The sequence below is a fragment of the Polypterus senegalus genome, chromosome 11 (genome assembly GCF_016835505.1).
Source record: "Polypterus senegalus isolate Bchr_013 chromosome 11, ASM1683550v1, whole genome shotgun sequence".
NCBI classification, from domain to species: Eukaryota; Metazoa; Chordata; class Cladistia; order Polypteriformes; family Polypteridae; genus Polypterus; species Polypterus senegalus.
Genome location: NC_053164.1, coordinates 136,751,568 through 136,767,419, shown reverse-complemented (window position 1 = coordinate 136,767,419; position 15,852 = coordinate 136,751,568). Strand labels below are relative to the sequence as shown.

Genomic DNA, 15,852 nt, shown 5'->3' with positions numbered 1-15,852 from the left:
GGCCTTACTCATCAATTGCCTAATACCATCCCTATGGTGAAGCATGATGATGGCAGATTCATGTCATCTCAGCAGCAGGGACATGGAGGTTTTTAAGGAAAACCTACTCCACAATACACGCAACCTTTGACAATGGAGACAGTTCACTTTTCAATATGAGAAAGTCAGACAGGTCCCTGAGTGGACCAACCAAAACCCTGACTTGAACTTTATACAGCATCTGTAGGAAGATTTTAAGATTGATTTTTTTCTTCCATTCTAACAGAGCTTGAGAAGAACTGCCAGGAAGAATGGGATAAACTGCCAAAATCTGAAGAGCAAAGCTTGAAGGGACTTACTCAAGAAGACTCAAAGCTCTAACTACTGCTAAAAGGGGCTTCTGCAAAGTACTGAATTAAGGGTTTGAATACTTTCAGTTTTTGATTTATACTAATAAAAGGCAAAGCCCTCACTGACTGACTGACTGACTCATCACTAATTCTCCAACTTCCCGTGTAGGTAGAAGGCTGAAATTTGGCAGGCTTGTTCCTTACAGCTTACTTACAAAAGTTAAGCAGGCTTCATTTCGAAAATCTACATGTAACGGTCATAACGGTCGACAATGTCCACCATATTAAACTTTTTTATTTATGGCCCCATCTTCACGAAATTTGGTAGGCGGCTTCCCTGCGCTAACCGAAACTGATGTACATACTTATTTCGGTGATATGACGCCACTGTTGGCCACCATATTGAACTTTCCAACGTCACTAATTCTCCAACTTCCCGTGTCGGTAGAAGGCTGAAATTTGGCAGGCTCATTCCTTACATCTTACTAACAAAAGTTAAGCAGGTTTCATTTAGAAATTCTACGAGTAACGGTCATAACGGTCGACAACGTCCGCCATGTTGAACTTTCTTATTTATGGCTCCATCTTCACGAAATTTGGTAGGCGGCTTCCCTGCGCTATCCGAAACCAATGTACATACTTATTTCGGTGGTATGACGCCACTGTTGTCCACCATATTGAACTTTCCAACGGTCTTTGTTACTTATGGGCCCATCTTCAAGAAATGTGGTACGCAGGTTCCCAATGCTAACTTAATCCACGGCTTCTCTGCTGTTTTATTGTTCATTTATTATGATTATAGTTATTGTGTAGGTATTTTAGACTTACTTTACATTGTTCAGGTAACCATTTCCTTTATCATTCCAACCGTACCCCCATTAACATGTTTATCAAGGTGATCACCATAGATCAAAGAACTGTCACTTACCGAGTGCTTTCCATGCACGTAGATGGTACCTACCTTTTCCATTCTCTTTGTTACATATTGCACGGCCATATCAGGCTCACTCTTGATATCCGGAGGAACATTGTGTCTTATGTATTGAATGACTGGAACAGGTTCAAGGTGTGGACTGATGACGGTACAGGAGTGAGGAAGAGAAAACATTATTATTTAACTCACAGATATCAAGGACTGTGTTTTGAGTTGATCATGCTGCAGAGAGCTATATGATTTGTTCCTGATTTATGCAGAAAAGGAGTTGGGCTGTGTGCACAGCATTAAGGGACTAACTTTTATCATTTATGAGGAAAGGCTGACCTCTGATACTATCAGAAGACCCTGTGAAGAATGTAAGATCTTTATAGACTATAAGAATGTTTAAATTGATTCTAAGTGTGTATAATTAGAAGGGTGTATTCCTTAGGAATGCAAATGGCTGTTTGTTTCATGTTTTAGGACATTCGAGTATGTCATAAATTAAGATTTAACCTTAAGCTATATATAACCTCAAAATCAACTGCTAGGGTTTTTTTTTCCTTGGAATCCTTCCTAGGATATAAAAGAGAGAACGGGTTTACTTTAGATATTCTGCTAAAACCCAAATCAGTTGACTGAGTTGGGAAGAGGTAGTCTCACATTCTGTCTACTCACCAAGAATTAAGAATAAAGAAATTATTTTTTTAATTGTCACCGATGGTTCTGCATGTGAGTTTATGGCTGCCGCTGAATTGTTCGGTTGTTGCTTTTAAGTGTGCCAAAATGACCAAATATTTTACACCTTTCGAAACCGCCAATGCCTCTTAAACATCTTAGATTCACAGGTGATGATTTCAGTAGTGGACACTTTGATGTTTATGAATGTTTAAACTCTCAAAAGCTGGATGTGAAGTTATCGATGAAACCAGTTGTATACTTACAACGCTTGACAGATGCCGAATGTCTCTTCAACAAAAGTCCTACAAATACTGTCGTAATTGAAACAAACCATGAAACTCAAACCGATTATGACAGCAGCAATCCAAGCTGTGAGATTTGAAACAAGATTACTGTTCACATGGCCAACTGTAAGTTACATGCTCAAGAGTAAGCTCAGCGCACAGCTTGGTCATATTACAACCGGAGGGCCAAACTCACAATGTGGTATATAAAGAGATCCTTAACAAATAATTATTGGTATATTTCCCTCAGTTTAAAAAGGTTTAATTTTCTTCATAATAAAAATTTTAAGGCAGTACTTCGCCACTGCAAATTGTGGGTATTTTGCAAGTTTTTAATAAATTTATATATCCTTCTGAAAACATATTTTCACTTTGCCATTAAGGGTTATGTAGATTGATGGGCAAAAATGACAAATTTTTGCATTTCAAATTAAATCTCCAACTCAATAAAGTGTGCAGAAAGTGAAGGGGTCCGAATAATTTCTGAATCCATTGTATACCATACCTGTATCAGATATATTGCGTATAATTAAATTATATTCAATATTTGTCAAGTTGACATTTCTGCTGAATAAAGTAAGAAATAAATGGATGAATATTTACATGTGTTTAGTTAATACTTATTTACCTAATATATATTTATAATAACATATAAATTTTGATGTTTAGCTGATGTAATGTTTGTATCAGAACATCATGCTTACTTACCTTCACATGAATATCGATTAGCAGCATCAGCGGAACCATCAACATTCTTAGCTAACAGTCTTCTGCTTCTTGAGTTTAAGATTCTTAAAAGTGACACAGAGATTGCTAGGACAAAACACATTTTATCCACTAAATTAGTGGATTTTAATGGCTTCTCTACCTAACAAGATTAATTAAAAAAAAAAAACTTTAATAGGACTGTAAAGTTCTGATGCTCTGTGTAAGAAAGGTCAGAGCCGACTATACTTCCTTAGAAGGTTGGCGTCCTTCAACATCTGCAATACTACCAGACGGTTGTGGTGAGCGCTCTCTTCTATGCGGTGGTATGCTGGGGAGGCAGCATAAAGATGAAGGACGCCTCACGCCTGGACAAACTTGTTAGGAAGGCAGGCTCTATTTTAGCAGTAAAGTTGGACAGTTTAACATCTGTGGCAGAGCGACCGGCGCTAAGCAAGCTCCTGTCAATGATGGAGAATCCACTGCATCCAATGAACAGTGTCTTCTCCAGGGAGAGGAGTAGCTTCAGTGACAGACTACTGTCACTGTCCTGCTCCACTGACAGACAGAGGAGATCGTTCCTTTCCCACACTATGCGACTCTTCAATTCCACCCGGGGGGGTAAACGTTAACATTATTCAAAGTTATTGTCTGTTTTTTACATTCATTTTTATTACTCTTTAATATTGTTTTTTTTTATTTGTTTTTTTTTTTGTATTAGTATACTGCTGCTGGATTATGTGAATTTCTCCTTGGGATTAATAAAGTATCTATCTATCTATCTAAAGTAAACTTGAGTTTCATCACCACCTGCTTGACTCAACAGCTCCCATCAGAAGGGTTATGGCAAAGCATTATGGAGAAGCAACGTTTTGTAAAAGAACTCCCACGTTTGCATTTTCACTTGTGAGCTTGGATGACTTACTGAGCAGCCCACTGACATCTGCACTGTCACTCTGAAATGTGAAATAAACAGTAAATGACCTGCCAGCATCCTTTAAAGAAAGATTCAACTGGTGCTATGGGTGCTGAAATAATAAGGGTGAACATGGGAGTAAATCCACGGATTATACTTAATATACATTTTGTTAGTAATGGAAGGTGTTTTTTTTTTAAAGTGAACTTAAGGATGCATTTAGGGACATGTCCTACACATTCTAAATAATTATCTTGTTGCTGAGGCAGTGAGTCAGATAAAGGAAAAGCTGTTTCAAAATGGACTGCTAGTGCAGATCGGAGAACAAGAAAGGTATATAAAATGTCATCCTCTACTTCTGTAAAATATAGTATGGCATAGTGAGCAAAACCCCATTGGCAGTTTACTTATTCTATAAATAAAGTAGATTAATGAAGTATATACGAGGGAGAATCAAGCTAAAGTTATAAAATATGTATAAAATGACACCAGTAATAAGGAGTGTGAATATTGGACCACCAATCTGTACTGCACTCTTTGATGAGTGTATTTGACTCTGATCTATGCTTTTGCTTACGCAATAATGAGGACCCAGCAGCACTGAAAATGGCGGGTTAGCTGGAAACTTACTCCAAGGAAGAAGTACGGTCATTCATCCATTTCTTACATGCTAAAGGTGAGAACCCATCAGAAATCCATCAACAGATATCCAAGGTGTACGGTGAAGGCCGTATGTGTAAGGCTCAGGTTTGCCAAAGGGTTAAAAAATTCAAGAAAGGTGTTGCTTTTGTACACGATGCAGATGGACCTGAAAGAGGAAAGACAGCTGTGACAGTAGAAAACATTGAAGCCATGGACAATCTGATTTGACAGATTTGGCACCGTGTGATTTTCACCTTTTTGGACCACTAAAAAAACATCTGGGTGGTCATCGATTCAAGACAAATGATGATGTGAAGAAAGACAAAACCTTTTATTCTCCCAGAATCCAGGCACTTCTAGGCAGGTGGCACAAGTGCATTGAGAAGGGTGGAGACTACATTGAGAAATGACATTATCAGTTTTAAGTTTCATTCCATTTTCTAATAAATCCCATTTTCTAACTTTAGCTTGACTTCCCTTTGTAATTTAAATACATCATATCTAATATTCGTTAAACATGCCAATACATATCTTCAAGCCTTTCACGATTATAAAATATACATTCCTGCATATACTTGGCTTTTTTTTCTTATACATTAATTTCCAAAATGAGGGTAGAGTTTTCTTTTTAAAGAAGAGCAAACATACTTAGCTACATTATAGTATTACCATAAAAAGGGATAAATACAACGTTAAATTTAAGAAAATAAGTAAATTGCACCAGTAGAAGGTATCCTATTTTTCCTCTGGGCATTGTGAATCATGATGTATCTCAACCAGAGGAGTATTGCTATTCAAGATGTAACAGGGCTTCATATGAGACCAATTCCTTTCACTAATCAAATGCGGTAGAGACACTCAAAAAGAGGACATGGGATGAGGTATTCATATAGCGTACTTGATCTTCCCCTTTAAGTGGCAGCTTCTTTATCCAGGAGGCCATCATGTAATGGAATCTAGCCAGGCCATGCATCTTCTTGTAAACAGATCAGAAGAACCAAAAGGCTAGTTTACTGCTAGAGGTAAGAATAACCAGAAGAGCTGAAAGGGACTGATGAGAGACCAAAAATAATATTGTGTGCTGTGGAGAATATAGATCTCCTACACCCAAAGTTAATTAGAATACCCTGAAATCAAATGAAATGAAAGAGTAACAACTTACATATTTGTCAAAATGAAAGAATAATTTATGCAATTTTACACCTTTTCATAATGTAGCTTAAAATAACATCGGGAAACAGTGGAAGTAATGAAACAAAAGTTCAATGTATATCATACAAGCAGATCATAATATTGAGAAAGACTGAACAAAAAGAAAGGAAACACATTTTATAATTGTGAAGCACTGCAACAGAACAATACAAGTCTTGAGTGGTGTCACTAAATCTCCTTTTTAGATTTGCTCTCAACATTTGGGTTGTAAAATAATAAAACACCTAAAATGCAGAGGTTCAAATGTTATTGGACTGTGCTGCCATGGTTACACAGAGGAATACCCATATGATTTGTATTCAATTAAGAAAACATATCTGTCCACCAAACATACTCTTATGGTGCATACTTTTCAAGCATTTTTTTTCTTTTTGTCTCCTGGTCACTTCATTTGTCATTAGGGCAGACTGTATGGAGAAAAGGGAAGCTCTTCCAGATTTAAGTTTTATATATTTTATATTCATTATAATAATTGAGTAACATAATTCCATCCACCATACACTTCCTGAGCTCTCATAAAACGATTTTATAGTGCCTATTCTGGCACACATTTCCATATTTTAAACCTTTCATTCTAGTCAGTATAGCTGCCAGCTTGGGTGTACTATTTCTGCAAGTGTGTGAGAAATGGAAAAGTCCATTTTACATGAGTGTCAGCTAATGCACCCCTACATTACCAAGTACTATGCACAACAGTATTAAAAATGACCATTGTATTTTAATAAATGATGACAGTCAGCATTCACTAATTGGAGACTCTTTGGATCTGGCCAGCACAAGCCAGATTCCATTCACACATCATTTTTACTTCATTGCTTTGTCACCATCTACCTGTTAATATAAATGAGCACCTCCTGTTGGAATACAAGCATTTTCTTTTCTCACACTCATTAAATATATATCTGTTGTTTATATTAAAGTAAGTTTTTAAATTCTAATCCAGAGAGAAGTAGTTTCAGAATACTGGGTTCTATTTACATCTTGTTGATTTAATGACAAGTTGACCTGAAGACTTGTAGAACTCTGCTATACACATTTCAGAAAGTTCAAAAGTCAAAACAAAGTATTACTACAAAAATACTGAACATCAGAAACAGTTATTTAAACACCTCTTGGTTTGTAACAATAACATATATGATCTTATGTTTCCTGCAACATAAAATAAAACCTCCAATGCATTATGGAAAACACAGAATATCCAGTACAGCCAGTCAGAGTACAACAGCTCCACTGGGTTAATCAGCAATTAGACTGAGGCAGCAGATTTATTTGAAATAAAAAAGAACCCAACGAGCCATTGTTAAATATAAACAGTTGCCACTGTGAATATAGTTTAGTTTTAAAACATATATTATGCATTTGAATTTGAACCAGAAAAAATCTGAAATTTGTCTTCAAAGGCATTTCTTTTTGAAAAAGGGATTTAAATCACTTGGTTCTGAGAAGACCAGCAGGCTGACTTGGCCTAGTACAGGAGGTTTTAGAGGTAAACAAATGATCAATAAATAAACTTAAAAGGTGATTTCCTAAAAGTAATTTCTTGGGGGTCCCTAGCTATTATTTCTACTATTACCATTATTGAAGTAAACATATTATTTTTGTACACATTTCCATGCATGTTAATGAAATCAAATTCCCACTGAAGTTTTACCAAATTCATCAGTAGACAGTTGTTTCAGTTTGAGAACAGAGCAGCTCTGATTTGAGCAAAGGTTCTCATCTTGCTTGAAGGAGAGAAAAAAAGAAAAAGAAAAGATAAATTCCCAAAAAGAGTCTCTTTCCATTTATATACAAGAGAAAAACAAAAAAAAAAAATCCATTTGTGAATTAGACACATATGTGAAAAGAGTTTTGTCAAGGCTCCTGCAGCTGGAGGAAATGAGACCCAATTGCAGAGTCTCTCTGCAAAAACATGTAGATGCTGTTCAACTTCTTCTAAAGTTTAAGGTTTTATGTGTGGCTTTCAAAAAAACTTTTGAAGCTAAATGTACTTGATCAATCTTTATCTCGTACAGCACAACCTTTCCTGGTGAACAAAACCTTAATGCACTTACAGTTTGACATGTTTGTACATTTGGATCCCAGGCAGGTTAGGTAACTTGATCCAAGTCAAACAAAGATTGTGGTTCCAACTCCGTGCACTCTTGAGATCAGACTATGATCAGTATCTGTATTCATTTGTTAATACTGGCAAAAATGTAAAGAGAGGCAATTACAGAATACAAATGAAATCTAATCAGCTTGCCATTACAGTCTTAATGTTGTAAGGAGAAAATCAGTTTAATTCCAACAACGTGCTCATAAAGTAAAATGGCTTTTACACATATCTTAACTTTGCAAGTCTTCCGGCAGCACTTGTCTCAGGTTAAAGCCACCCTATAACACCTTAAAAGAAGTTGTAATATTTCATTTCATATGACCAGCACTCCACTGATAGGCTATGCCAAGTTTCCCAAAGAAAGATATTTAGTTGTTTCCATATCTCACTACAGGCAAGACCGTGTGTCAGAGAGAGACATCGGATGGGTCATGATCTGCACAACCCCTCGTTCACGTCTTCTGGGGGTCTCCAGTCTGTGAGGTCCACTCTCATAGCTCATGTTCAGATGTAGAGGTTGATGAGCCTGGCAGTAGTCCACAATGGGCTGTTCATAGTTGTAAAATGTCAGTGAGCTGACCTGATGAGGAATCTGTAATGAAACACACAATTGAAAGGTTAGGAGCTAGGGATGCCGATGAGGAAACTTTTAAAGAAAAAGATACTTTCATGTTCTGGTATTATGTGATGTGTATTGGCTCAAGATTCATTATAATATTGTAAGCTTTTCTTTTTTTCATTCAAAATGGTTTCCTTTCTATAGTTAATATTCTAATATGTTCAAGTTAGTGTAACATTAAAAAACACCACATACAAAAGCACAATATCTTATCCTACGTCTTAGCTCGTTTTAACTTTGGTCATATAAAAAAAAAATCACCCTGTCTAATATTTTTACCTGAACACTCGCATTAAGTTACTTAGTACAAAACCTTGCACAACGAGATCTATGAATAAGAGTTTTACCAGTTACAGTATCAAGATTATTAAGCAAAAAGATTCAAACCAATTAATGTTCATTGTAAATGAGTGTACCAGATTAAAACAGATCAATTTCAATTTCTGTATGAAACACAAAGTGAAGTTTTGTGTCCAAATGTTATATTTGGGTTGACTTACAATCATAACGTGTTTTTTCTGGGCAGTAAGTGGAATAGATAGCTATAGGTAAAATGCAAATATTTTCTTTCAGCAAATATAATGTAAATGCATTAGCAAATTAAAAAAATGTAATGAACACATTTAACGTCTCTACTGTTGTGACAGTCCAGGTTGGCTCCATGCTACCTATTGCACCTGGGAGCCTCTTGACCCTGGATTGTCAATAGTTGCAACCAAGATAAACCAGAGATAAGCCAAATGAGGACACAAATATCTAGCGAATGGTAGGTGCATAAAGTGACAGTGCTTGTATTAAAAACCACCCAAAAACAAACAGTGTTGAATAGTGCTGTGTATCAGTTCTTCAATAGATAAATAATCCTTAAAAGTCAAAATACTGTCTAGCTTAAAAATCCAATAAACACATATCCATAAAACAAGGATGAAACAGTCCTTTAAAAACTCACAAGCCTAACTGCATCTCTTTAAAACGGTCATCATCCCAGCTTATCCTATTCAGCTTTCAGAGCACAAACTTCAGTCCTGCCCATCTGCCTGCTGCCTATCCCATGGTATTCCACAGGGTGCTGTTGAGCTTCCACTCTTTTGACTCCCATTGCCATCTCTGGCCTGGCGGGGTGTCCCCTGGAGTATTTGTGGTTTCTCCTACTCACTGGCTGCTCATCTGGAGCAATCTTCAGCCCACTCTTGAGTGAAAACCACATTCACCCCAGTGCTTCATTCCTGTCCACATTATTCCTTCTATATTACACATGCTCACTTGTTCAATTGCTGTTGCTCTTCTCTCCATCCATTAACATCCACTCTCTCTCAAACCTCTGTTACTTTTCCTGATCTTCTATCTATTTTTCCATCTCAGTCGTGCAGGCTTATGTTCTTATGTTATACTCAGCTGCCTAACTGAGTGTAGGGGCGATTAACCACTTCATCTGTGGCAGTATTGAGGTCCCTGACTGATTTGCCCGCCTCTTCACTGTTACAGTGGAACCTCGGTTCACGACCATAATTCGTTCCAGAACTTTGGTCGTAAACCGAAGCAGTTTGTAAATACAATTAATCCGTTCCAGACCGTATGAACTGTATGTAAATATGTAAATATATGTAAAGATTAAGCACAAATATAGTTAATTACACCATAGAATGCACAGTGTAATAGTAAACTAATGTAAAAACATTGAATAACACTGACACAAAACACCCACGCTCTCTCTCTCTCTCTGTAGCACACACACACGCACACAATCCACCCCCTCCCCTCCCCTACCTATCTCTCTCTCTCTCTGCACTTTCGCGCTTGCGCTCTCTAATCTCTCTGTAGCACACAATCCACCGCACACCCCCGCCCCCACACCTCCCTGTCAGCAGCACGTGCAGCACTTTTTTTAAAATGAGTTTTAAGCACAGCGGGAAAAAAAAGGACCATTAGAACAAATCCGAAGTGTATTTAAAAACCAACCACAAGCAACCAAAAATGTAACAAGATCACGCTATTTTAGCCTTATATTCCGATCGTTGTAAACACTCTTTATAAAATGGCTTTCTCACATAACATCGCCTCACTTACGCTATCCCCTGCAAGTTGCTTCTCGTTCAGCCACACTAGCAACAGTTTTTCCACCTCTTCCAGCACTTGAGGCCTCTGCCTGGTTAACGCTGTAACGCCTTTTGCAACATCAGCTGCTTTAATAGATTCTTTCTGCTTTAGAATAGTCGAAATCGTAGATTTTGACTTCTTGTACTCGGCGGCAAGATCAGTAACATGAACGCCACGCTCAAACTTTTCAATAATTTCTTTCTTCACTTCGATTTCAATTTTCTTCAAAACGTTCTTCTCACCACTCTTCATTTGCTTAAAAGCCATGGTTAACTGCAAAAGCCCACGAAATATAGAGCGCAAAGATATCACAGGTAAAGCACGCATGTCTGACTGAAAACAATGAACAGGGAGCGGCTCAACACGTGCTTAAATACTTTAATCGGCACTCACGTGCAGGGAGGCAGGCAGGCAGGTATACGCAGGAAGGCAGGCATTGCACATGCAGGCAGGCACGCACGCGCAGGCAGGCAGGCATGCAGGCAGGCAAGAAATGTTTATTGCAGGAAAAGATTTACAACTACTAGTCACCCTCAGAATACTCTCCTCCACTTCGAATGCACTTATCCCAACACTCCTGCCACTTTGCAAAGCAATTCTGGAAGTTTTCTTTCGAGAGTATCTTTAGTTGGGCTGTTGTGGCTGCCTGGATATCCTCAATGGATTGAAATCGTTTGCCTTTCATGGTCATTTTCAATTTAGGGGACAGCCAGAAGTTACGGTGAATAAGGTGGATGCAGACACAGTGTAATGTTTTTGTTCGAAAGAAATTGTCGTACTAGAAGGGATGTTTGACAAGGGGCGTTGTCATGATGAAGAATGAAACCATTTCAACATTTTCCTTAAAGGACGTGCTGATCTTTTCTCATCTACAACTGAGTCAGATCCATTACAAAACTGATCAAATAAATTGTAAACAGTCTTAAGTGTCGGTGCAGTGACACCATAAACCGATTTTAACATCTGATGGGTTTTCTGAGCTTTTTGAAATTTGAAACAAAATTTCACGTTAATGCTTTGCTTGATATCCATTATTAACGACAAACTTGAAAAACACACTTGAACTAAACAGTGGCTCACAAACGACTGACAGTATCAAACAAGTTGAAACTTGTCACAAACTAGGCTCTAGGATGGACATTTCAGAACCTGCATTAAATTGTTTTGCGTTGCTCTTGGATGGTGCTCTGCATCAACATTCACCGTACTTATTGATCACACCTTGTATTAATTTACCCTTCCACGGCAGCCCTTCATGTCTCCTGTCCTACTAATTTTATATGTCTTTACATTAGCTCAGTCACAATTATTTTCACACTACCTGTGCATCACAATGTTGCTGTTCCACTAAGATTTTAGAGCCATCTCCAGTAACATGTACAGTATTTTAATTGCGCCAGTGTAGGTCTACCTTATATTACTAGACTGGATTGTCAGCTCTTGTTTGTTGTTTTGCCCCGTGTTTTTTTTCCAGCAATGACTGTCCACCTAATGTCCAAGTAGCAGACATTCATTCCTCAACACTGAGCAAAAAGTCCAGTACTGCAGCATAATTGCGAATGACATTGCAAGTATGGCATGAAATTGTATTTTCTAAGAAGAATGGAATTGGATGATATACAGTGATCCCTCGCTATATCACGCTTCGACTTTCGCGCTTCACTCTATCGCGATTTTTTTCTCATACACGCTTATGTCACTACGCATGCGCTTTCTGAGAACTTTTATCTAAGCCCTACGATGGCTCCTAAACGTGCTGCTTTTTCTAAGCCTTACGACAATAAAAGTAAGCGCCGGAGGAAGATGCTTACTATCCAGGAGAAGGTGAAACTCTTGGATATGATTAAAGATGGCAATACCCTACAAAAGCCTCCTCACGCATTTGAAAAGACAGCGCCAGCAACTGCCTATCAAGATGTTCTTCAGCCGCGCACCCAGACACCCACTGCCTAGTACTTCTTCACTGAAGACAACAACGCACCTGCTGAAGATACTGCAACACCTCTGAAGACTCTCCTACTGAGGTCGTGCCTTCATAGGTTAGTGGTTGTGTGAAATTAAATGTACAGTACAATAATCTACTATAAAAAAAGCGTTCGGGATTGTCCTGCCGTCCCGTGAGTGCAAAGCGTAGCGGTATTCTGCTTATTACAGAGTTACTACTTGCGGCTTGAGGTACGAAGTGACGCGATGTGAGCAGAGTTCTGGTGCTCTCATCGTTCCCTTGCTTTTGTGTGCGATACGCTGGAAAAATAGACAAAATTATGTCTCTGGAAATAATTAATGTTGGTGGAGTACAAATGCCTCACCGTGTAGTAAATATCAGGGGAGATGGGGCTTGCTTATTCTCATTTATAGCTTATTTAGTGTATGTAACTCCGTCTTTAGCGGTACAGATTCGGGCTGACATTGTACGACTTTGGACAGGCACTTGAGGGGATAAAAAAAACGTAGGTTTTCGGGAGATGTTATGAATGGGCACTTTGATGTTCTCATTCCCTACACTTACATGCCTGATGTACACATGGAGCGCACAAAAATTGAGGATAAAAGTCAGTCACCTTAAAAGGCGAGTGCGCCTAGTAATATGATATTTTTAACGTCTAATATGTCTTATTTTCTCTTATTATGTCTAATATATTGGGTAATACACGTGTAATGGTGACTAAAAGGTGTTATTTCATGTCTAGAAGGCTCTAATAATGTTAAAAAACGTATTTAGAAGGTCGTAAACAGGTTTTCTATACTCTAACTGTGAAAATATTCGATTTATAAATTAAGAATCCTACTTCGCGAAAATTCATTTATCACGGTAGAGTCTGGAGCGGATTAACCGTGATAAACGAGGGTTCACTGTAACTTTAAATTGAGCATGTGAATATTGTATATTTTTTTAGGTTAAAATAAATCTTTTAATTTTGTTATAATATAATATACTCTGCCTGAACTGCTCGAGTAAGGTCTGTGTATTTTTTATTTTTCTAAATTCCACTATACAGTATGCTTCTTGGTACTGTTTACAGCTACTACCTTTTTACCGCTATTTCATTTGGGTACAATAACCCTTTGGCATTAAAACACCTCCTCCCTCACATAATTATGACCCCTAAAATATTTATTTGCTCATGCAAATGAACAAAGGGTGAATTTACAAAAAAAATCCAAGAGATTATTTTTAAATTGCCATTAGTTTATTTATTTGTATTACTATTGACATTTCTCTAAATCTTGAGAGTAAAAGAGATATGCGGATTATATCAGTTTTTTCAATAAAACCGTGAATCTGTGTCCTGCGGTGGGTTGGCACCCTGCCCAGGATTGTTTCCTGCCTTGTGCCCTGTGTTGGCTGGGATTGGCTCCAGCAGACCCCCGTGACCCTGTGTTCGGGTTCAGCGGGTTGGAAAATGAATGGATGGATGGATGGATGGAGTGAATCTGAAATGCCAGTAAAAATACTGTTTCACTATTTTTATTTGTGTTTTTTCCCATTATTGTAATACATGGAATTTTATGTGCTGTTAAACTAATGATGAGTTTAAACTGGGGATGTTTCCAACTGAAATGTTCATCAAGTCATTGGCAACATTTATTGGTAACTTTAAAATGCTATATTACTAATTTATAAGTGATTATTGGTTGCTTGTCTTGGAGTAAGTCTAAGTTAAGAAGTTAAAAACAAATTTAAAGGGCCTTACAAACTATTAAATAGACATGCAGTAGAGCAAAGTTCACAGCTCGCTACACTGACAAATTAGCACTTAACTGGTTCCTAACTGTATTACAACTGATCTCAGTTACAACAAAAAACATATTGTAAAAGTGCAACCAATTTAAAATTTCAGTATCATAATTTGTCTAATAATTCCAAACACTCAGATGTTCTGTTGCACTCTGAGTCTTCTAATTAGATGTTGAGTATGCACTTTGATGGCTTCATGGTGAGCTGTGGTTAGCACTGCTATGTTATCAATCCACTATCTTAGGCTCCAAACTTCATTGGAAAATCAAAAAAACTTCACATAGACGTTTTCTTTTTCCCTACATAGCCTTTCTTTGGTTTTTTTGGGGTTCTCCCACAACATACACATTAGCTTGGTTACTATAATTTGGTCTTGTATGTTTATATTGCACAGAGTCAATGGTATTTCATTATATACTCCACTCAAACTTTTTATGTTTGTATGTTTCTTACCCTATGTAGTTTGTTGTGATTGCTGAGAAAAAATTTTAATGTCATGTTTTTAAGCAGCATAGATAGATACTTCTGAAATCAGCAGGTCATATCATAAATAGAAAAACACAACCCATAATATTTTGCTTTGAATTGAAGAATTGTCTATACCCTTCATTCAATGGTCAAGTGTACTCTCTTGAATTCAAATGAGAGTAATAGTATGCAAAAGACAGTAAAATGGGAATGTGTCTTCCAGTTTATAATGTGGACTAATAATTCTGGAAGTATTTAACAATAGTTTATCGAAAATGCATGTGTTTTGCATGTTTTGAGCAAATGACTGTATATCTGACATGTGTAATATTGTATGTGACATGAGTAAAGTGAGATTTTTTTTTCATGGACATTTTTCATATTGTTTGCTATTGTATAGCATTGGTCAACATTGGCTTCTCTTATATCATACATTTTTTTCTTTTCATTCTGCATATAACAGTAAAAGTTTTTCTTGGACATTACTTCAAACTATGTAGGGTTAGTACCATACACCGCTGCAACTACCTAGGTAAAAGTACTTTTGCTTTCAGTGCAAAAAAAGAAATAAAAACGAACACTCATTAAATTTGGTATTATACAATCAATGTTTTATTTAACTAATTCAGATTTCCAAAATAAATATGGCTTTACCTTTGAATACTTCCATCATACACCTGCCTTAGAAGATTCACAGATCCTTGGGATCTTTTATCAATATTTATCAGTTTATAAATGTGAATAAAAGATAAGCACTCTAATTGTGGAATATCTAGAAATTGTGTCGGTTAAGCAATCCAATTCACTGGCTAAGCAAAGATATAGACTCAAAAAATGAAACTGCTGTAAACACAGTTTACCACATAACTGACACACAAACATTGACAAATTACTGCAGATGTTTTTTGTAAACTGCAGTATGCTGCTTTTATTCCCACTTATAGAATTTCAATAAGGAAAGGAGGGGGTAAAAACTGGATAGATAAGTGGTTATGGTTATGCTACACCAACATGTCGATTTTATTTTAAGAAAAATGGACTATTGTAGTTATCTGAGAAATTTTTAAGGTGCAAGTTCAGTAAGCAAAAGAGTTCAAAAATCCTTTAGTCCAAAACTGAAGGGGTGGGATATTCCAGTGGAGGAGG

At 37.2% G+C, this 15,852-nt stretch overlaps 1 protein-coding gene across 3 annotated transcripts in view; it reads right to left on the bottom strand.

Annotated features, from left to right (window-relative positions):
• Window positions 1–5,617: 5,617 nt before the first annotated feature.
• The window catches only part of LOC120539528 (leucine-rich repeat transmembrane neuronal protein 4-like), a 675,682-nt gene continuing 665,447 nt past the window's right edge, over window positions 5,618–15,852 (bottom strand). Inside the window, exon 4 of one of the 3 annotated variants that reach the window (XM_039769675.1) lies at window positions 5,618–8,375. In XM_039769675.1, the coding sequence (XP_039625609.1) occupies window positions 8,172–8,375 (204 nt within the window). In that variant the 3' untranslated portion in view covers window positions 5,618–8,171. The remainder of the gene's footprint in view (window positions 8,376–15,852) is intronic. The other 2 variants (XM_039769671.1, XM_039769673.1) reach the window with 2 other exon arrangements.